At 37.3% G+C, this 22,745-nt stretch overlaps 1 protein-coding gene across 3 annotated transcripts; it reads left to right on the top strand.

Annotated features, from left to right (window-relative positions):
• Positions 1-17: 17 nt before the first annotated feature.
• Positions 18-22,101, top strand: DENND6A (DENN domain containing 6A). 3 transcript variants are annotated; one of them, XM_014893063.2, is made up of 20 exons: positions 18-338; positions 2,876-2,914; positions 3,021-3,063; positions 5,758-5,870; positions 6,843-6,923; positions 7,293-7,398; positions 8,498-8,577; positions 10,005-10,067; positions 10,697-10,752; positions 11,085-11,207; positions 11,815-11,910; positions 13,907-14,001; positions 15,701-15,766; positions 15,857-15,921; positions 16,594-16,683; positions 17,374-17,427; positions 17,510-17,619; positions 18,144-18,246; positions 19,735-19,809; positions 20,241-22,101. In XM_014893063.2, exons 1-20 carry the CDS (start codon positions 33-35, stop codon positions 20,370-20,372), a joined length of 1,896 nt encoding a protein of 631 aa, XP_014748549.2. In that variant the 5' UTR covers positions 18-32; the 3' UTR covers positions 20,373-22,101. The 3 variants fall into 3 exon arrangements, with proteins under 3 accessions (XP_014748549.2, XP_088027630.1, XP_088027631.1); XM_088171504.1 differs by having other exon boundaries at positions 18,144-18,257; positions 20,241-20,380; XM_088171505.1 differs by lacking the exon at positions 18,144-18,246 and having other exon boundaries at positions 20,241-20,380.
• Positions 22,102-22,745: the final 644 nt, after the last annotated feature.

The following is a 22,745-nucleotide window of genomic DNA, read 5'->3' on the forward strand; positions in this document are numbered from 1 at the left end:
TACCGCCGCTACCGCCCCCGCTCCCCGCAGGAATGGTTTGGCCTCCCTTCGGTGGCCGTTTGGCCCCTCCCACTCCGAGCGGCTCCGGGGGGAGCGGGCGGAGCGACGCGAGTCACCTGACTCCGCGCGGCGGGGCCGGGGTCGGGGCCATGTCGCGGCGGGAGCGGGGCCCGGAGCCGGGGCCGGGCGGTGCTGAGGCGGCTGCGGAGGATGCGGAGCCTGCGGAGCCGGAGAGTCCCGACCAGTGCCTGTCGCTGCTGCCCTGGGACCGCTTCTCAGCCTGGCTGCACTGCGTGTGCGTGGTGGGCTTCGACCTGGAGCTGGGCCAGGCCGTGGAGGTACGTGCGGCGGCGGGCGCGGGGCACCGCTCGACCTGCGGGCTGCGGCGGGGCCCTGCCGGAATCGGGCGCTTCCTCTGGCCCCGGTGTTGCACAGAGGCGGGGGAAGCTCGGCCGTGCTTGAGGAAACGTGGTTGTGCGGAGCCCCAGAGCGGGGCAGCGCCCTGGGGAACCGGCTCGGCTGTCCCGGGTGAGGCTGGTGGGTTTGGGGTAGCTCTTCTCATGGTGCTGTTTATGCTGTCAATGGGCGCTTTTAAATGGTTTGCATCGCGTCCCGAGATTTGCATGAAGTACATCGTCGGCTTTCTTTGCATAGGAATAGCACTGATTTCTATGGCATCTGGGTTTTAAAAAGTGTTAGGAGAGTGTGAGTGATCTCCACAGCGTTCCCCAGGTCGCTGAGGTGTGCGAAAAGGTTCTCGACGGGTTTGAAGCGTTTTCCTTCTGCACAGGCTGGATGCCGGCCCGTGGCAGTGGCACAGCTACGGCTGCGGCTCCCAGCTGTGCCCTGTGTGCAACAGGCAGGGACAGCTGTGGCACTGCTCTGGGAGTGCAGGGACAGCTGTGGCACTGCTCTGGGAGTGCAGGGACAGCTGTGGCACTGCTTAGGGAATGCACGGGGACTTCACAGTGCTGGGAAATTGAGAGAATTACTATTCGGATCAGTTTCACATCCTGTTTTACCTTGCTCATGTGACTGTGCAGCAAACTCTTGGTCTGCAGGGAAAGTGTCTTTTTCTTTCTCTTGGCTTAAAGGGATGTCAGCATAAGTGCACGGCAGACTGGCCTAAAATTCAACCAATCCTGCTATTATAATGTGTAAAACACATAGCTGTTGGCCACAGAGAAATGGAGATAAAACTCCAGCATACTGTGCTAATTTTCTGAGTTCTCTTCCGTTGATGTTACAGGGTGGTGTTAACAACAAAGACAAGCATTTCTGTATAACCTGTGACTTGTGACTTGGGCAGCTGTTGTGGCTGGGGGAAGCACAGCCTCTCTACTGGCTGCAGACTCCTCAGTTGACAGTCACGTTAATTTAACTGGGTCCATAAAATGAGACTTAAAATGTCTACAGAACTAAGGCCTGGGTTTGGTTTTGTTTTTTTTTCCTGTATGTAGCTGCAGGAATAATAATGAGCTTCAGTTTATATAGGAATTCTGGGAAGAAACACCTGCTAGTGAGGAGAATGAGTATGAATTCAAGTGTGCATGCCAATCTTTTGACTAAATGTGGATAATTTCATCATCATTCAGCTACTGAAAGAGTTACATTTATTGTACAGCTGCTTAGCATAAGATAGCACAGGAAAGTATTAAGAGTTGAAAAGAAGCAGCGATGGCTTTACTGCATGCAGGATGCAGGTGTTCCCTTTGTATCTGCTTTCAGCTTCAGTTGCACTAATAATGTCTCACACAGCTGGACATCATTTGATAGGAGTCTGAGGGAGAAAAATGAACTGGAGATTTTATGGCTGGAAGACAGAAGGGTGCTTAGTCAGAGATCAGCCAGGTATATTTGTTGTTTTCTGTAGAGTAGGATAGTGTTATCTTTTTAGGAGATAAATTTACTTACGTTTAGTAGAACAAGATTAAATGAGATAATGGGATGTTAGCTGTAGGGTAAGATGAGGACTCTGCATGAAGCTACTGTTCCTGCATTGAACTTCTGCTCTTTGAGTAGGTCCTATCTTTGGAAGCCCTGAAACCTTCTTTGAAACATAATCTCGGAATTTATGTCAAATTTCCTCTACTTTTAAGTTAGCCACCCATTTCAGGAGTTTTGGAGCTGGTTGTTTTGAGGGCCTTTTTAGATGAAATTTAGATGTCTGAGGTTTCTCCTCTTTCCTGTTTATTCTACTGCCACTTGCTTGCGTAATCACTGATTTCTTACATCCTTTCTTTTTTGAAATAATGGTGCTTCTGCATTTTATGTTGTGTTGCATCGTTTTTGATTTCTGTATTGTGAAAACTTACTACATGATCTGTTTTTTTTCTGTAAGTACAAAAAGCCATGACTTTGAGTTTATTCCCTGAGCTTTCACAGTTGTCATTAGGGACTAGTGTTCATCCTCCAGGAGCTGGTATAATATAGATTGTGTTTTGTGGTTGAATTTTGGTTACTCCAGCCTAACTTTTGATTGCAACAGAGTTCAGACAATAATGTGTGTTTGCTTTAAATGTTATCATCTACTGCATTTTGCATGTACAAGTTAAACCTAATAGATGTAATCTTCCTTTCCTTTTGAGACCTTTTGCACCAAAAATCTCAAGTACTCTGAATATACACTTTGAATATACCTTTTTAAATGAATGTGTGTGGTCTCTAACTGGCATCCAAAATACCTTGTAAAGATGGGTGATCAAGAAAGCTTAAAAGCATATGAACATAAGAACTGAGACTTAATAGATAACAACTGAAAATGTCCTAAATCTTGGAAGGTGTTTGAGGGTTGTATTGTTAAAATATTTGATGGAAACTTACTGCTTATACCCAGTTTATTTTCAAATAAAGTAATCCTGTTTTTTTCCTATAGGTGATATATCCTCCACATTCCAAACTCACAGATAAAGAGGTAAGTCATAGTTGCTATATGTGATTTGGTTTAAGCTTAGGAAATATATAAATATATTATATCTCAGGAAATATAACAGCTCTCTTTTCTTTTCCCTACCCTTTAGAAAACCAATATTTGCTATTTGTCTTTTCCAGATTCTAATTCGGGTAAGTGCTTTCTTCACTCTGTAGTTGTCTGTTGTTGGACTAAACTGTGTTAAAAAAGAATTTGACAGGATGTATTCTGGGCTTTAGATAAATATGTATTTATATATCTTAATTATTATTGTAATACAGAAATGTTGCAGGCTAAGGTTAAATATAAAACTGCAACTGTCTGCATTGCAGTAAGGTCTGAGGATTCTTCTCTGGTTTATGTAAGTGTGTAGGACCTTCCAGATGACATTTGTGCAGACGTTTCAGAATAATTGGCAAGTAAATAATGAACATCTTAATCTTGCTCTTTAAACAAAATAATAGTATTGTCACTGTAGAGAGGAAAGTAGGCATGGAATTTGAAGGATTTAATAAAGCAAATGGAAGTATATGGAACCCTCTTCTCATAAAGGATTAAATGTATATTTTCTAAATTCATAACAGTGAAACTGTTATTTTAATTTCATAAGCATTTAGAAAGAACAGTTGTGAAGGGAAGACTTCATCTGTCTTCTCCATTTTTGCTGTGCCTGTAGCTGTGTGTGGTCCTGCTTGTTAAATTATTCTTGAATCTAAACTTCTGCTCTTCTGCTGCCAAAGAGAAATTGGGACATGTAGCTGATGGGTTGGACCACCTGCAAAAAGAAATGGCAGAAGTTCAGACACTTCTTTTCGCATTTATTTTTATACAAAAGTCAAAACATGCAGGACCAGTATTGTGCCTGTAACTGCACTGACTCTGCTTTTGGATGCTCTGCAGTATGACAGCTTGGATAGGGTGTGATGCAGATGTGTGCTTGTAATGTGTATGAGATCTCTCTTATGTAATTTTACAAAGTATTTTGACTGGTTTTTCTCCTTTGTCTAAATGTCACTAAAATGAATGTATTTTTTTCTGTTCTTGCTGTTCTGTAAATAGAGGTGCAGCTTCTTTCTGTTACTGAAATGAGTTAACTGTATCTTCTAATTACTCTCGTTAATGGTTATAAATCTCTTCAGTCTTTAAAAGGTGTCTTGAAGGTACAAAATCATGTGTTACGAACAAAGGTTGTTTTCTTAAATTTTTTTGGTGTATTTTTTCAAATAAGAGTGCAGTATAGTTGCTTCAGGCAGAACAGATATATGTGAGGTGGTTTTACTTTCAGCAGGGAAAAATTCTACTATTTTGCTTTTTATAATGTCTCTATTAAGAACTGTTGGTTCTTGATCATTCTTGGTAGGCTTAAGTTTCAGATGATGTAGAGGGAATAACCTGTGTAAAACCTGCCTTTCACAAGGCTGGAAGTGAATCCTATCTGTTAGGATTTATTTTTTCATCGTAGGCTTTAGCATAAAAATAAAAGCTTTATGTAATATAGCAGTGAAGGAAGTTATTAGCTTGCAGCTATATTTGAGGTCAGTCCATCCCAGGTTTTCATGCTCAAAAGGTTAATTCAACTTTTTTCTCTTATTACTACAAAGAGATATTATTCCAGTAGTTGTGGCTGTGAATTTAGAGGAGAAAATTAATTTAATCTGCTACTAGATCACAACACTTGTGGTTTTAAGCTGAGTTTTGCAGTACAGTTATCTTTAAAATAATGCTATTACCTTCTCTGCATGGGTAGTTGAAGAAAGAATAGACATTTACTCATCTTTTCTGGAAGTGCTTGTTAAATAAGAAGTCATCATATTCTGGATGATATTTCAACATATTAATGATTAAGGGTAATTTAGGTCTTCTGTGTGTAGTTTTTTATGGTAGCTCATGAGGGTTATTTTCCTTTGGATGAGGGGAACGAGCTTTGGAAAGTTGAAGCAAATATTTAGTGCTGTGTTATTGGCATGTGCTGTGTTTTTTCTTATAATTGCATCCATATTGCTGAGCACTTGTTACCTGTTTGAATTGAATGGTCCCATCACACTATGTGTTGCTACTTTTGGTTTTTTCTTGGTGAATTGAGGGTTTCACTGCAGCTTCGAGGGGTTCTGAGACTCATACCTGGCTGCTCTGGGCATGTCACTGTTACTCTGCACAGCCAGTGCATCTGCCTGAGAGATTGGGCTGTGTGGGCTTGCTGTAGCAACAGAGTGTGTGTGATTGAAAGAGAAGATTAAATGGAACTTTCAAGTCTGCTGAAACAGTTCCCTGGAGAATTAGTTACATTTTTCTTTAAGAAACTCATTTTGATAGAAATGAAGGAAAACTCTGCTCCTTGGGGATATTACTGGGAAGTCCTACTCAATTTCACTCAGTTTGCAGCAATTAGCTTCGCAGCTTTCAAAATGATGAATCCTAGACCTGCCTGTGGAGTTACACATCAGCATAATGCACTCCTACAATGTGACTTCTGTATGGTGTCAAAAAAAGAGGCAAGGTGCAGCTATGTAGCAGAGAAATAACATAGCTAAGGTGATCAAAACAGTACAGGCATGCCAATGAAATGGGTAATGCCAGTAGGAGAACAGCCATTTGACCTGTTTGACAACATGACAGTCACTGTTAGGCAGTCACTTTTTTCCTTGTTGCAGACGGTATATTTACTGTTGCCAAAGATGCCAAATTTTTCACTTATAAAATTGTAAATATATAAACGTTTGCAAGAGCAATGCAAGATAAATGAACCAAAACTCTGATAGCTCTTTGACTGTAATCAAGGGCTCATGTGAAGCAAGGCTCAGACTCAGAATACTGTCTGTTTGTTGTTTATCTCTTCCCCCATGTAGGTTGTCTTGGGGACACACAATTTTGTTTTAGATTCCGACGGTCTCCTGGAAGGAAAGTCTCATTGTGTTGTTTTCTGGACCAATTGGATAGAGATCTGCCTGTTTACTTAAAGGTTGGAAATGAGAAAAAATGAAGTTAAATTTCTTTTGGGTTAATTTGTGGGTCTTCACCTGTAAATATAACATTTGAAAAGAAAAATCTCTGAACTGGATGTCCTGAAAATCAAAACTCGTGTTTGTTGTAGCATGTTACAATAATAATAATTTGTTTCATTAGCTATTCTTGTTTTATTAGTATGGATTTTGGACTACAAGGAATTAAGTTGAAACCAAGATCTATTTTATTATTGACAAGAAACCTGTAGATCAAATTGTAAGAACCATTACTGCTGTGGAAATATGAAGTGCTTTATAACTTAATTTTAAAAATTCCAAGCAACTTGGTCTGTCTCAGTTTGCACCTTTCACTTTTTGAAGATGGAGCAGTTACCTAAAAGAGATAGTGGCCAAGAGCTGTTCTCATCATGTCCACAGGGAATACTGAGGCTTCTGGGAACCTGATTCTCAAACTCAATTTAGTTCTGTTCATATGGCAAATACTTGAATTCCTGTTTGCAGGAAGGATGAAGCTGATGTCTTGTCTTTGAAATGTGAAAGCCTACTTCCTTAATATTCCAAGAATCTTTTGTAAAACTAATACATTGAAAGACTAGGTTTTATCTCTTCAAGTCAGGGCTTTAAGATTTTTAACTGCTAAAATATTTTCAGTGCTACTTTGCAGAATTATAAAAGTTGATTTATTCCTCAAGAAATTATTTCTGGTTTTGGTTTCACAGTGTGTCAGGAGAATGTAGATATAAAAATAGTAAAGCCAGAAAGCACAGCTGTTTTCCCATGCTGATGTTTTCTCTTTGAAGTACTTACTAAAAAAGATAATGCTAATAAACACAGTAATCCTTCTAGTTTATTGTATCTAATCAACTTTGGAGCTCACAGGGGAATAGGCTTTTAAACTGTATGTTGAATGCTTCAAAAAGGAGGGCAGTAACAGGTGGTTATATTGAATTTTTTCCTTTCTTTTGCAGAAAGATTCAGCATATTACTATGGTTATGTGTATTTCAGACAAGTTCGAGACAAATCATTAAAAAGAGGCTATTTCCAGAAGGTAATTTCAGTTCTTTTAGGAAGCTGTTAATTTGGAAATTAACTATTTTTCAGTGACTGCAGAGTAACAGGAAAACTGTCATGCTCTCTAACTAAAGTTGTTGTTAATTTATAGTAAATTGGTCTAATTTACATCAGCTATGCTGTGTTCCAGCTCTGCTGTCAGAAGAGATATTTTCGTGTCTGTGTTTGAAAACAAAAAGTTGGGAAGTTTTGGGAGTTGTTTGTTTGTAGTTTGCCTGTAGTCAGATGTGTGGTTGGCTTGCATGTGTGAGAAAAGTCCCACTTGGTGTTTTCTGAGGGTAACAGGTGCAGTAGAACTGAGGGAAGGTGTTGATTTGAAAATCTGTTCTGTTGCTCTTCATTCCAGTCGCTGGTCCTCATCAGCAAGCTGCCTTATGTCCATCTCTTTCGTACCATGCTTAAGCAAATAGCACCAGAATATTTTGAAAAAAGTGAAGCTTTCCTGGAAGCAGGTAGAGGTCCTATAATGTTGAACTCTTACACTGTCACATACTTATTCTGGAGAAATAAACAACAATGTTGTGTTCTAGTTTGTGATTTTGTCTTCTTGCAAGGTAGAAGGTTGAAATTTTAGCAGACTGGCTTGACTTCTAGATCATTGAACAGAGCTAATTGAATTCTGGATCTTTCCCTGGGAGAGTTTGAGGTCCCTCCTGAAACACATCTAGGGCTGTGTGTGTTTCAGGACCAGATGTTGAGCACAAGGAGCTGATGGCAATCCTTAGTTTGCACTCTTCACCACTCAAGTCCTTTTGGCAGTCTGACAACTTTTGCTAAGTAACTGTACAAATGCCATCTTGCTTGAGGTTTGGGGTTTTTTTGTGTGTGATTTGTTTGTTTTTTGACCAAATGGAAAAAGTGACAGAGCTGCACTGGTAACAGGTGCCTCAGCCTTACTGCAGAGCTGAAAGAACTGGAGAAGGACAAATAGAAAAGTTATTTGCTCTTTGCCTGGAAGAGTTCTGTTTTGTGTACTGTCCCTACCCTATACAACTTTCATGTTACAGTGTTTTCCCTGAGCAACAATTTGTGTAAACCGTGAAAGAACTGCAATTTTCAATCACTTGTTTTACTGAGAGGTTATATTATGAGTAAAATAAGCTCTGCAGAAACTGAGAATTATGTATTATATTCATAATGGTTTACAAGAAAATGCTGGAAAGCTTTCTAGCCAAGCTACAAACCAGCTTTTTCCTTAAGTGCTGCTGTTTATTGGTTCTGCAGTAGCCAATATACATAAATGGAGGTGTTCTTTTCAACTTTTTAGTATGTACTTTCATGGTTTCTCAGATAACATTTCTTCAGCTAGTTATAAGTCTCATTGCTACAAAAAGTGGCAGACCAGAGAACACTGTTTTCTTGAAATGAAAATGTTTCTTGTTCTAATGGAATAATACATAATGTCCAAAAGGCTGTAAAACTTGATTGGTGTGATCTAGGGACAAATAGAACTGCTGTGGACTATTAGCACTAATTAGAAGTTGCAGTGTGCACAAAGGTGACTCTGTGGTCATGGTTTATAGCTTGCAGAAACTCGTATTTTTCTTTCAGTTTGTAGTGACATTGATCATTGGCCACCACCAGTTCCAGGGAAAGTTCTGCAGTTGCCTATTATGGGTCTTATAATGAAGGTAGGGACTCCTGCACTTCTCTGAGGGTGTTTTCCCCACCTTTTACTGTACTGTTCCTCACTGCTTTCATTGCCTTATTCTTCCAAACAGGAGTAGATGTTTACAGCACTGAGACTGAAGGTCTGGGAGATGTTGATTAGGTGCTTTGATTGAGGGGAGGCGGAGAGGATCTTTTATAGTGCTTAGGTTAATATGTAATTTTAGTTGTTGCTAAAAAGTGATGTTTCAATACAACTGCTAGTTGCAGTGTCTGTATTATGCCTCTGGAATTTGCATTCTAGGAGACTTTAGTGCTAATTATATCTGTCAAATCAAACCTAAGATAGCACTTGAGAATACTGAGAGTTAAATTCCAGTCAAGCAAATTAAATATATTGATGAAAATCATTTTCATTCCTGAAAGTTGATGAGTAAAAATTTTTTTTGTCTCATACATCAGAAATAATTGTTTGTGCTGTTTATTTTTTCAATGGCAGTGAAAAATGCCTGAAGAAAGCTATTAAAGAAGTTGTATCTAGTGCATAAGGAAGAACTGTAGATTTTAAAGAGTGGTTAAGAACTGGGCCTCTAGGAGTTGTATTAATTTCATAATCCATATGAAATGCAATTAAATTGATTTGATGAAGTCAGAGGTTACAGCCAGAAGTACCTTCTCAGCAGATACTCTCAAGTTTATGGAAAGACACATGTGCATCACCAGAGAGAGAAAGAAGTTTCTGAAGCTGTTCTAAAAGCAGAAATTCAATAAAATGATTCTGGGTGCTGAGTGATAAGGAGTGTCAGATATGTCTTGTTTGAGTATTGCCTGCATTTATCTCATCAATAATTTTTACCCATGAGAACTGAATTTTCATGCCTAAGCTGAGTAAAGCCATAATTACTGCCCAGTGATATTGTCCCTGTTTTTTTACACTGCTTGGTCAGTTTTAAGTGTTTTGTGTGTGAATCACATCCATTTGTGCATACCAGCTTCCAGTATGATAAAATTTGTAGTACTCAAGACTTAGAGATGCAAACTGCAAGGCCAGAGAAGTATGCTTATGTTCAGACTATTTGGATTCTGTCTCACTTGCCAGAACATCTTGATGTTTTAGGAGAGAATCTTTTCTAAAAGTAATTCTGTACCATCTTAAACCTCGAAGACCTTATTTCAGATCATTCTTTTCAACATTTAGAGGTATTTTAATTGAAATTACAGTAACAGTTTTTACTTTACTGATAATCTCTTTTTAAACTGAAGTATTATTTTCATATTCTATTATTCAATTTGCAATTGGAAATTCTGTAGGTGGGAGTTCTGTAGAGTAAATAAACATTATGCTGCAGTATATCCTCTCAAAGGATTACAGATTGTCTCTAAAGTCAGCATTTTAAGTGTCTGCTAGATTCAATGCAAGGGAAAATAAATCTTTCTTTTTCTTTCCAAGTTGCGGATTCCAACATATCGTGACAAGCCTGGAACAACACCGATAGTACAGAATATGCACCAGGTAGTGATTAGATACTGATATTGTATATAGCCCCAGCAAAGCTAGAGTTCTGCTTTCATTCTTTAAACTTGTTAGAAAAGATTGGTAGCAAATCGTCATGTACTATGATAATAATGAAATCCACAATCTTTAAAACTATGAATGGAGCAGTCCAGATTTGGATTATTCATAAGCTTTTCTAACCCAGTTGCCCTGAGCAGGGAGAGATATCCAGGTCCTGGAAGAAGAGAGTTGACTGACAGAATTACTAACCTGAACGTCCTTTTAATATTTGGATAGTTTGGGTTTTCTTGAGGATGAATCCAGAATTAAAAGTCTTTAGCCACAGAAGATGTTTATAAAAGTAATCTGTCTGTCTTCATGTGCAGTTGTTCAAAACACTTCAGTACTTTACATATTTTCTGGACTGAAAGCCACATGTCTGTAAGTGGGGGGGGGGGTGTGTCTTGGGAGATGTCTTGCTTGTAGAACACAGAGATAATTGTGGAGCTAATGTGCTATATACTGCAGCAGTACATAAATAATTAGACTATATACTGTCTACTGTCTGTAAGCATTTAAGGGAAACCATTTCATTTAATACCTAGGTGTTCTGATGACTAAAAACCAAGCATTGCGATGTCTTTTAGGCAGATGCTCAGATCTCCATGGCTTTACCGACTGTTCATGAAGTAGATCTTTTCAGGTAGGAGTTTGGACTGATCAGTTGTCAACTCCCACATTTTTTTTGATTTATGACAGTTCCTTAGCATGTCTCATGGCTTGTAAACTAACATTTATCAGTGTTTGTTTGAATAGTCTTTTTCTGTAAAGTTTGCTAAAACACAGTTTGGACAATATACAGGCTGAAACTGCAATAAATAAGCAAGTTCATTAAATGTTCCATTTTACAAGAATATGTACTGTGTTTCAAATTACTATTTAAATACTCAAACTTCTTTTTTATGCCTTTATTAACTGGAAGAAATATGTATTTTATGATGTCAAATGTATTAAAATACCTCAATCTGGTTTTAGGTGTTTCTGTCCGGTGTTCTTTCACATTCAGATGCTTTGGGAGCTGGTGCTGCTGGGAGAACCACTTGTTGTGATGGCACCATCACCAGCAGAGTCTTCAGAAACTGTGTTGGCCCTTGTTAGGTAAATGTAGTATAGCCTTCTAATTAGGACTAAGGGAGTCAGTGTAAGATTCCAGCTGAGTGGACATTCATTTGATCCGAGTGTGACAAAGAATTACAAATTTTAGATTGCTTGCATTGATGTGTTGGGTTTTAGCTTTGCTATTTTTCAGAATCTCTGCTGCTTAGTGTGTAATTCTGAAACTTCATATTAGGTGTTAGTAAGTTCTCTTCACAAGGTAGTTAGACAAAACAATCCCTTTCTAGCTAGAGAATCAAGGACAACTGGTACCCAGAAAGCACAAACAATGGCAAGGGAAAGGGGGCAAGCCAGGGTCCTGAGACTTCATAGCCTGGGGCTGTGGGTGGATAATTGACCCCAATATGTAGATGAACCAAACCTTAGAAAAGAGTAAACACTCGTGACCAGGATCCATCTTGGATTTGATTTGGGTGTAGCCCCAGCTGGGTTCTTGCACTGGCCAAAGTGTGTCCTTTCAATAAATGCCTATTTTATCCCTTTTGATCTGCCTAGTCTCTGCCTAGGTCAGCCTTTCCAGGCAACAGTGTCTTTCATGAAAGTTTGCACTGAATACATAAACCAAGCTCATCCTTCTTGTACCTTGCAGCTGTATTTCACCACTGAAGTACTGCAGTGACTTCAGGCCATACTTCACCATCCACGACAGTGAATTCAAAGAATACACAACTCGCACACAAGCCCCGTAAGTAAAACAAACTCTCTGGAGAAGATGTTGCTCAATGCTACTCATAACCATAAATTTGTATTAAAATATTGTTTAACTATTCTGGATTTCTATCATTAGAGTTGTAAGATTTATCTTGCAGAGTGCAGTAATTAGCTGATTTAAGTTTTCATTCCAATTAGATAGGACAAAGAAGTTACAAAACAATGCCGTAATTAAACTACAGAATAAGTCAAATGGCAAGTGTGAAACCAAGAAAAGTTCTTGCTTTTCTATAAGGGTTTGTCTGTGCAACATCAGCTTCAGAGTAGCTCCTTGGGAAATTCTGCTGTAATTGATTTAATTTTTAATTAACTGCTAAACAAAGTGACTTGTAGAATTAAGCATCCATACAGCTGTTTTGTAAGGCTAAGTCAATTGGTGTCCTAGTTGGGATAATTTAAAAATCAACTATCTCTTCACTAAATTTATTAGATTATTAATGTAAATAAGTCAGAAATTAAGCTTATTTTATGAAGAGTGTGAATGTCCAAAACCAGTGATGTTTGAAACTGCTCTAAGGACACATTTTTTCCCCGTTATTATTTTTAAATCCTACTCATATTTTATGACCATACACCTCCAATATTTCTTAATGTATATTATTTAAATTTAGCTTGATTTGGGTATGGAGTGCATATGTTAGATTCACTGATCTTTTAATAGATCAGTTTGCTCTCATGTCTGAACAGCCAGAGGTTGTTGATTTGGATTTTTTGTTTGCTTTGTTGTTTTTTTTACTGTAGTTTTCCTTTTGTTGGCTGTATTGCCAGAGATAGAGCGGAGGAGCACATAAACATAAGCAATATGTTTTAGATTGTGTTCCATGGGAATGGTTATGCAGTATATAATTTCGTTTCTAAAAATAATTCCAGGAAGAATTTGGTTAAACTTTAGTAACCCATGTTTCAAAATTCCGTCCGCTCGTCTGTAGCAAAATAGAAAGATTGGTCACTACATGGATTATATTTGAAATAGAGCTGAAATTGCCCTCACTTTCTTAGGGAAAACAAAAAGTTGGAAAGATGGGAAATAGATTTTTAAAAACATGGCTCTAAGAAGCTGAAGAATCCAAATGATGCAGATTCTCTGTATTTTATTATCTTAGTAAGAGGGGAGCGGGGAAACTTATGGGTAGTATACAGAAGATGTTAAGTTTTGTTTTTTTTAAGACCAGTCTAACAAAATGATAATAACCTATTTTTAAGATAGCAGTTTCAGTGAGACTTAATGCTGTATACCATAGCTGGCATTTGACTGTAAAATGGATGGCAACCACTATACTGAAAAACATGTTCATATCTCATCATATCATTGCTATAAATCCCAAATTTTGCAGGTCTATGCTGTAGCAGCAGCACTGTGCTCTTACTGCCTCTTGTTCCCTGTGTGCCTCTGTGCACTCCCCAATCCAGATGCCAAGCACAAAGCAGACAGAAAAATCTGGCAGAGTGTGAGCTGGGGCACAGTGCTCTTAATGTGCTTGTGCTGCATCACTTGATAAACTGTTGCTTAAAGCAAGTGGGATATTAAGTGTCTCATTTTCTTAATGACATGCACATTCAAGTACTGAGAGCTTGTTATAATCAAACCTTGAAAAGTAGCAATATGTCTTTCAAATATGGGTCAGATTCCTGCTTATAAAAAAAACAAAATAAAAAACCAACACATCACAAAACATCAATAACAGATACTGTGCTGTTCTCACCGTTGCAGGTGGGCAGAATTTAGCCAAGTCTAAGCAGATTATTTCATTTTTATTCTTCACTGTTGTTTGTGCTTTAAGATGCCTCTGCCTTATTTTCTAAAACACTGACACTTGGATAAACATTTGTGCTCTTATGTGCAATTTGAAATGTAACTCTTAAATAACAAAGGAAGATAATTTCAAGTTAAGAATTTAAGTTGACATTTCCTATTTGTTAAGGCAGAAGCGCTTGATGTCATATTTCAAACATTGTCATTACTTTTCTAGGCCATCAGTCATTCTGGGAGTGACAAATCCCTTTTTTGCTAAAACACTTCAGCACTGGCCTCACATTATCCGAATTGGAGATATCAAACTTCCAGGTAAAATAAAAGTACTTTTTACAATCCTGTGCAAAGGGATCTAACTGTGTGCTTATTTATTTACAAACATATGTAATTATGTTCCATTTAGTTTAATGCTAACTAAATTTTCATGGATGTAAATCTGTAAAGTGAAATGGGAATCTTGACTGCTCTGTCTTGTCTTTTTAGATCTAATACCTTAATTGCAAAAGGTAGTAATACTCATTAGTAATAATGTTCTACCTCTCAGAGAGTCCTGATTTTGTATCTCTACCAATAAGGTATTAAAATGAGACATAATATATTACTGATGTTAATTTTAATGTGAGTAGCATGCAATAAATCAGTCATAGCCAGCACAGAATATAAGACCCATGTGAAAGCTCCGTTTGAATGTTACAGTAATCTAAAAAGTTGTTGACAGTATTTTGATAATTTATTTCTAATCTGGCAATATTCTTGTAATTACTAATTGTTCAGTCTGGATGATTTCCTTACACGATTGAGTGGAATTTTCGTATAATGTTTGGATAACGTGTCAGTTGCCACCACTCTAATTATTGTATTGAAATTCCTGAATGTAGCTGTTTGCTGCTACAGATTCACTAAGCTGTTCTGACAGTGGGAATGCATAAACATGCAATTAAGATAAAACACCATAAAATTAATTTTTGTAGAAGTTAATTGTAACTTCTGAGTAGAGTGAATTAATTAAGGAGTATGTACTGTGTTCAATATCATTAGGCAAGGTTTTGCTTTACTTTAAAACACCCTGTCTGTCTATGGTCAGAATACTTGTGGGGGCTTAGGGTGGTAGTATGGGGAAGAGTTATTTTGCTGCTGTGTAGTTAATGTTTGGAAAGTAGAATCTTAATTAAACGCTGAAAAGCCATATAAACAAGTGGCCTTCAAATCTGATGTACAGTTTCAAGTATGAAATTCTAGTTTTGCTGTAGCTATGGGAGATGCTTAGGAAGCTGTAGAGATGTATCTGTCTGACCTGTCTGTAAAAATTTGTTTTATTTCTTTAGGGACAAAGAAGGGGTTCTTATTATTTTTTAGGTTTTTTTCCTTCGTTTTCCCCCACTCTGCAGTTCCAAGAGCAATTTAACTGTTACTGAGGATCCAAAGAGAATTAGAAGGAAGGTTCTGCTAAGGTTGCAAGACTGTGAACAGGGTTTAGGGTCTTCTGATTGGAGCAGGATAAATTGGGAAAACACAACAAAAGCCCTTAGTATGGTCTATAAGAAAGGAGACTTTAATTTTCTTACAATGCTGAATCCATGGCTACTGTTTTATTTTCTTCTATACAATTTTTAGTTATGTCAAGGTACCAAAGACTTGTTCCTGAAAGCATTTATACTAAGGAGAGCAAAGGAAAATAGAATAAAAATAGGAAATTAAGAAAATAGTTATTTTCTCCTATATATCTGTATGTTACTTGGCTGCTTAGATTCAAAAGGTTATCTTTTGGCTGGTTTTGTTTGTGGGGTTTTTAGAGGTCACTTTTTGCTTGTTTAGGTTTTTGTTGGTTTTCAGGTATTTTTTTTTCTTCTTTTCAACAAGGAATGCTTATATGAAGTGAAAAGCCTATTTGCTGTTATCCATATGTTTTCTGGGTGTGTCTGGGTATATATTTGGATTCTTGTCAATGTTTCTAATGTTTCTTAAAATGTTAGATAGTCTTAAAGTAAGGTGGCTTTATGTGTTTTGGCAGGTGAAGTTCCAAAGCAGGTGAAAGTGAAAAAACTGAAGAACCTAAAAACTTTGGACTCCAAACCTGGTAATAACTTCAGAGTTAAATTGACAGTGTTTTCATTTTAAAAGGCATACCTCGTTTCTCCTTTGGCTATATGCTGCTTTTTTTCTTTAGGTGTTTATACCTCTTACAAGCCATACTTGAACAAAGATGAAGAAATCATTAAGCAGTTGCAAAAGGTAATGGTGTAGGTCACTTCTTAATGGCAGCTGATTTGTATATTTTGTGTACTGTTGTACAGTGGTTTCATATCAGGCTGCACTTGGTGTAATCAAAATGAAACTGGATTCTGGTTCCTATGCCCCAGTTCATAACAAAATAGATGTATATACACCCTCATTGTAGAAGGGCTGCTGCCTTGTTAGCAGCTTCTGTAACCATATGAATGGTGGACCTCAATAAGTTTGCTTAATAATTTAAATTATTATGAATTATTATTAATTTAATTAAAGGTATTTTATCTGTTAATTTGTTGAGGTTTTCCATCCTCTGCGACCCCCGCTCCTGGTCTCTTTGGTCTAAAAGTCTCACACGAGGTGTGTAAGAATCACAGCTTCCAGATCTTAAGATCAGATCTTCCAGATCTGATTTGCAAACACTTCTTTATAGAAATGTTTCCTTCCTTTAGTTTCTTTACATGAAAATTAAAAAACCAGTAATTGCAAAGACAAATATCTGTACAAAAGCTATTGCTTTCCTTCCCTGATTCAGGGTAGGAAGTGCTGTGTGTGGGCATGTGGCAAATGAATACAGATGCATAATAAATATTCATAAAAAGTAAACTCACCACAACTACCTACATACTTTGGAGTAACAGACTGACTGTGTTTTGTTGTTTTGGGTTTTTTAAGGGAGTACAACAGAAACGTCCTACAGAAGCACAGAGTGTGATACTTCGGCGGTATTTCTTGGAATTGACGGAAAGTTTCATTATTCCATTAGTGAGTTCTTAGACTAATGGGGTTTTTACATAAGTAATGAGGAGTAGTTTTTCTGGAGTTACCCTAAGTCCAGTAGCTCTCCAGTGTACCCCTGGAATCAAGCCTGGGTCCAGCACTGGGCCCATCTGGTGAGGCACAGCTGCCTCCCACCGTCACACCTGACACTTAGCATGGTCCCACTCCCTGTGCCTTGGACACCTTGGGGCTCTGTGTGCCAAGCCTTGCTAAGCAGAGATGGCCACAGCTCAGACAGTCTTCTGTGGGTTAGTTCTAACTCATATTTCAGTAAGGGACTCAAGAAATCTCTTCCAAAGACTTGATACAGTGGGGACTGTTTGGAATCACCCATGATACGAAGGTCCCTGTGGACTGTTTCCAAAGAAAAGAGAGCTTGTTTGCCAGTGGCTTAAGTTCAGGATATAGATAGGCTGTGCATGCATTTGCTTCCTCCCCTTCTCTGCCTCGTGTCCTTCTTGAACTTTACTGGCTTAAAGTGCTGGGGTTGAGAAATAGAGTCTGTATAAGACAAGCTCCTTCTTGTCTTCTCATGTGGTAAATACGCACAACCCCACCCTGTACTAACACTGGGAAGAGAAAATGCTGTGGTCACAAGCAATAAGTAAACACACATGTGGACTGCCTATCTTTAATACTGGTTATGCAAACAACCTTTCCTTTTCCTTTCCCCAGGAACGTTATGTGGCAAGCCTAATGCCTTTGCAGAAATGCATATCACCCTGGAAGGTAAGGAAGTATAATTTGAATGAGCTGGAAATTGGTAATTAGAGAAATTAAGGTCTGCTCATTTTTTTTGTTCTTTCTGTAGAGTCCACCACAGCTAAGGCAGTTTAGCCAGGATGACTTCATGAAGACACTGGAAAAAGCAGGACCACAGCTCACCTCAGGTTTAAAGGGAGATTGGATAGGACTTTACAGGTAATTTCTTTCATCAGCATAAAAAGTTATACAAATTAAGAGATCAGTAATATTAATGATGTTTTTTCCTCAGGAAACTTAAAGTCAGAATTTATTTGGATAAGATTTTCTTTTAGAATGTATGCTTTAATAGAAATTGATAGAGCTAAGCATACTTTACTTGCTTAAATCTCTTTCTCTGCTAACGTTAAAGATTTCTTTACATCAGTTTTATTTCTGGTGCTAGTTTGATTCCTCCTTCCAATCAAAGACAAAAATTAGGCTATTTCAAACTGAGCCTTGATTTCTTTTTCCCTAAAATTCCCTAATCTTTTTTGTGTTTTAGACACATGTTCTTTACATTCTTTTCTCAATCCTTGTCTTACTTAATCTCCACTTGAGAATATTACATCTTTTTGAAAATATATAGAGAAAGGGTTCTAATATCTTACTCAATCTCAAATATAATTACATATGATGTAGAAAACACTGCTACCAAATTGTACTGAAAATATAAAATGTATTTTTCTTTGGTGTTTTACCAGGCATTTTTTGAAATCACCAAACTTTGATGGTTGGTTTAGGAGCCGGCAGAAAGAAATGACACAGAAGTTAGAGGCCCTTCATTTAGAAGCACTCTGTAATGAGGTTAGAAAAATGTATGCTTACAATTATATTTATAATCTTGTAATAAAAATACATTCTCCCACAAGTCGGTTTTCCTCCTGTTTTCATAGGTCGTGCACAAAATTGACAGTTTGGTGAATCCTGACCTAGCAAAACATGACTTTTTAAACACGCACAAGCTAGAACTAACACAGCAAGAGAACAATATGAAATACAGTTCACTTGTCATAACAATTGTCATCGTTTGTAAAACCCACCTTTAGTACTTTGTTTTGTTGTGTATTTTAAAATAAAGTGCACATGCCCAGCCCCCAAGAAAAGCTGTTTCCTCTTACTTGACAATGTTATTCTATTCAGCTTCCATTGTTGGCATTCTTGACAACATATTTTCAGATATGATTATAGTTTGTGGCTTCAAAGGTAAAGATTCAGCAAATTTGACATTCTAATTGAAAGCTAATTAGATACATTTAGTAAATAAGCCTACAACTGATCCACAGTAATGGAAAGCTTAGAAGTGAAGTCTGTTTATATATAACAAAATGCCACATAACTGTTCTGATGTTGTAAGAGCCATTTCTTAAATAAGAAGCCAAAGTGGGTATCAATACAATTTGAGTTGGAACAACTGATAGAGAAGGGAATTGCAAGAGTAGAAGATGAAGAGAAGAAGCCAGAGAGGTAATAGGAAGAACAAAAATGAAGTAAGGCAACACCATAGCTTTAAAACAAACAAAATTGCTCTAGTTATTTCTCAAAAGCCATTTGTTTTTATCACTTACCTTGTCAATTCCCAAACAGTACAAATGTAGCAAATCCAAACAGATTGTTGAAATAGAGCAGACCAAATAATTTGCAGGTCAGTTATACAACTTAGACTCTATCCAACTGTATTTGACATTAACTTAAAAGGAGATGTGTTACAAATTTATTACCGATTCTGCTCCTTTGTTTTTTCTTTTGATCCACAAAAGAAATGTTTCTTTGTACATGATCAAATGTCTTTCACAGGTGAGTTGTAAGGGGGTAAGGGAGCAGAACTTCCATAAGAAAATTCACTTGATTGTATCTTACTAGTTATCAACTGTGATCTCCTTTAGCGCCCTAGAAACAGCAAGCACTGCCCTGAACTACTTTAGTCGTGCATTGTGCTGGCAGTTCTGTTTTGGTAATCATTCACTGCCATTTGGCATTGTAGATCTCTTTCTCAAACTAAGCCTGTTTGGCAAGATTTTTTCCCCCTTTAATTTATTTGTATTGTGTTTGTGTGCAAGTTTGCTGTTATGTGAATTTCTAGGCAAACATGCAAATAAAGCAGATTTTGCAGTTTACAGTAAAGAGTGCATGAGTAAAATGAGGTTAGCAAATGGCATAGGAATAAGGAAAATAGTATTCTCAAAATTAGGTATAGATTAAGACCTCTTTTGAAAATTTCATATGTAACCATAAATAATTCAGTGCCTTTTTTTTTTTTTTTTTTTTTTTTTTTTTTTTTTTTTTTTTTTTTAGAATTTGGTTTTCTGGAGTCAGAAGCATACTGAGGTAGAAACGGTGGATCTTGTCTTAAAGTTGAAAAATAAACTGGTAAGTAACTGAACTGAACATGACTTAGCTGCATAAAAGCATGACCTCGGTAGTTTAAAGAGTCAATCATTCATTCAGGCTTTAAAAACAAAAACAGTCCATTTCAGCCGTGCCTGAAAAGTTTTTTGACTTCCTAATATCATCTGGCTGTGCTGGAAGCATTGTATTGCTGCGGGTTTTTTAAATTAGTTTGAACTCTTTGACTGATCTGAATCCCCAGGGAAGAAGAAAACCAAATTTTGTTGTTATTTCTGAAAGTCCAAATCAGTGTTGTTCCCACCGTTGTATGGTTGCTGAGGAAACCTGCTGTTGTCAAAATTCCTACTCAGTCAGCAAATGAATTCATTTTCCAGATTTTCGAATACATGACTGATATTTCTTAAGGTAAATTGCATTTTTAGTACAAATCATGTTTTCTGGTACTTTTGCAGTTGCAGGCTGACAGAGAACATCTTCCTGTGAAAACTGACACACTGAAAAAGCTGCAGACACACATCAATGATATTATATTGGCACTGCCAGATGACTTACAGGACATCTTGCTCAAAACTGGCACAACATGATTTCTACTGGGCTTTTTTGGTGCTGAAAACCAAAAGGCAAGTAGTCTCACAGAAGACAGTGGCTTACCAAGTTTGGATCACAGCTCTAAACCAGTACATTAACACTACAGATGGACTGTACTAATAGTATAGCACACTATATCATTTTCACTGTTTTTTCCACTTCAATACCAATGCAACTAAAGGGATTTTTGTGTCTAATACTTTTTGAAATAAGTGCTCTTAAAGAATAATCTGTGAGCATATGAAACTGTGCCACGGTATAGGACTACAGTGCAGTGCTGGCATTGCAGAATGTTTTCCAATTGGTGCTGCTATACCAGTCCTACTCAGGGGTAGGCAATATTGATCCTGTACTGTCCTGTTGATGTAGTATCTGATTCTTTTTCTTTGTTTTTTACTTTTAGTTTTTAGCTAGTGCTAAGTCCAGCTGATGTATTGGTGATTTGGTCAGAATGCCTTACATTTGAGGTATTTTCCTGGTAAATCACAGCTTTTAAAACTGTTTCTGGAACAACAGAAATGATCAGATCCATTCTTAACTTCTTCTATTTCTCCTTCTTACCATCTTTCCAAAATGATACTGATTTAGCCTCTTTGAAGAAGAGAAGGCAGCTGACAAAACTTTCCTGAAGAGAAGTCTCTTCCACCCAATGTCAGTTATCAGGGTGCTCTTACACGCCTTAAACTAATTATATACTAATTTGTGGTTTTAAACTGCTGATATCCAGGATTTCAACTGGATCACTTGTATCAATGTAAGCATGCAGTGTTCATCACAGGAAATAAACACTGTGGTGTTCTAATAGGGATTATAAAATCAGTGATTTCGGCAGTTAGCCGATACACAATCTGTTTTAGTTGGAGATCATATCAGTCAGCTCCTGTTAGCATTTTTAACTTTATTTTTGGCTTACCCAGTCAAGTGTTTGAGGAGGTGATGAGGCTGGAGGGAGAAAATGTTGGCTTTAGCTGAAAAAAGCCTCTGGACAGGTCAGACTGGCAAAAAAAAGATTGTAGCATGAAATTATTCTCAGTATGTGCATACAGCAGACATGCATAAAAACTAATTTCCTCTTGCATATTAAGCAACAAGAATGGGGTGTTTTATCTTCTTGAACAAGTTTCAGTGGTATATAAGAACTCAGCTGTTCCACATGCAGTGTTGTACTTTGACCAGTTTCAAGTAGAGTAAATATAATGCTATAGTGTACACACAGCATATACTTTTATATGTCAAGTGGATCAAGTTATTAAAAAAAAACCACTCTGCTTTTAATTGCTTGGATAGAATTTTTTAAAATCTTATGACATAATCCTGCTATAAGAATATGCTTTTGTATAACAAATATTTCATACCATCTTTCTAAAAATGTCTTATTTAGATATAAAGTGTCACAACAGTATTTTTATGAAAATAATGTATTTTAATACTGTTATGTTTTGTATACAATTACTCATGACCAAAAGTTTAATGTATCTATTACATTACTGAAACTATACCACTTCAGCATTAATTGCTAACTTGCAAATTTTTTTTTTGCACACCCTGATGAAAAGCATTTTTAATCCAGAAATTAAGTGGCCATTCATACCCTAAATTATCTTAACTATTTAACATGGAGCATTGTCGTTTCTTGGAAACATGTAAACTGGTAACAGCTATGATAACTAGCACATGACTGCAAATATGTATTTTTTTAAACAAAAATAAAGAGTTTGATTTTTATTTTTCTTTGTTTTGGAAGTTATGTGACTTAGATGATGGATGTGTTTGGTTTGCTTGGTTTTTCCCCTCTCCTGTGTAAGCAAAGCTGTTCAGCTTGCAAAGACTGCAGCTTGATGAAACTGTACCCCTGAGCTGACCAGAAATGTGATGGACTGCTGTTGTAGTTTGATTATGCATTATGGTTGGATTATGACAGAGCTGCAAGGTCCTCAGCAAAGCAAATGGCAGGGCCTGGATTCTAAAACAAGTGTTTGTTAGATTGTACTCAAAGAACTGAAACAGTGAAAGGTATCTATTAACAATGCAGATACACTCAGAATAGGCCAGCTTAGAGATCTGGAAAGTAACTATCCTCAAGCACAGGGAAGCTTAACTTTTCTAGTCCAAAAAAAAAGAAGTATAAATACTGAATGCTGTGAACAGAAGAAAAGTAAATATTGGAATTCTTGAACTGGGCTCCTTAGGTTACCACTTCCTGATAGTTTTCATGGTTGATCAGGATCATATTAACATCTTAGGCACTAACTAGATTTAAGGTATGATTTATTTTTTTTATAAAAATACAACTTTCAGTCTTCATTTACACCAGGTTTTGAGTTCAGAAGAACATAATTTAGAATTAGAATAAGGTTTTCAACATGATA

The sequence above is a fragment of the Sturnus vulgaris genome, chromosome 11, assembly GCF_052056855.1.
Source record: "Sturnus vulgaris isolate bStuVul1 chromosome 11, bStuVul1.hap1, whole genome shotgun sequence".
Lineage (NCBI taxonomy): Eukaryota > Metazoa > Chordata > Aves > Passeriformes > Sturnidae > Sturnus > Sturnus vulgaris.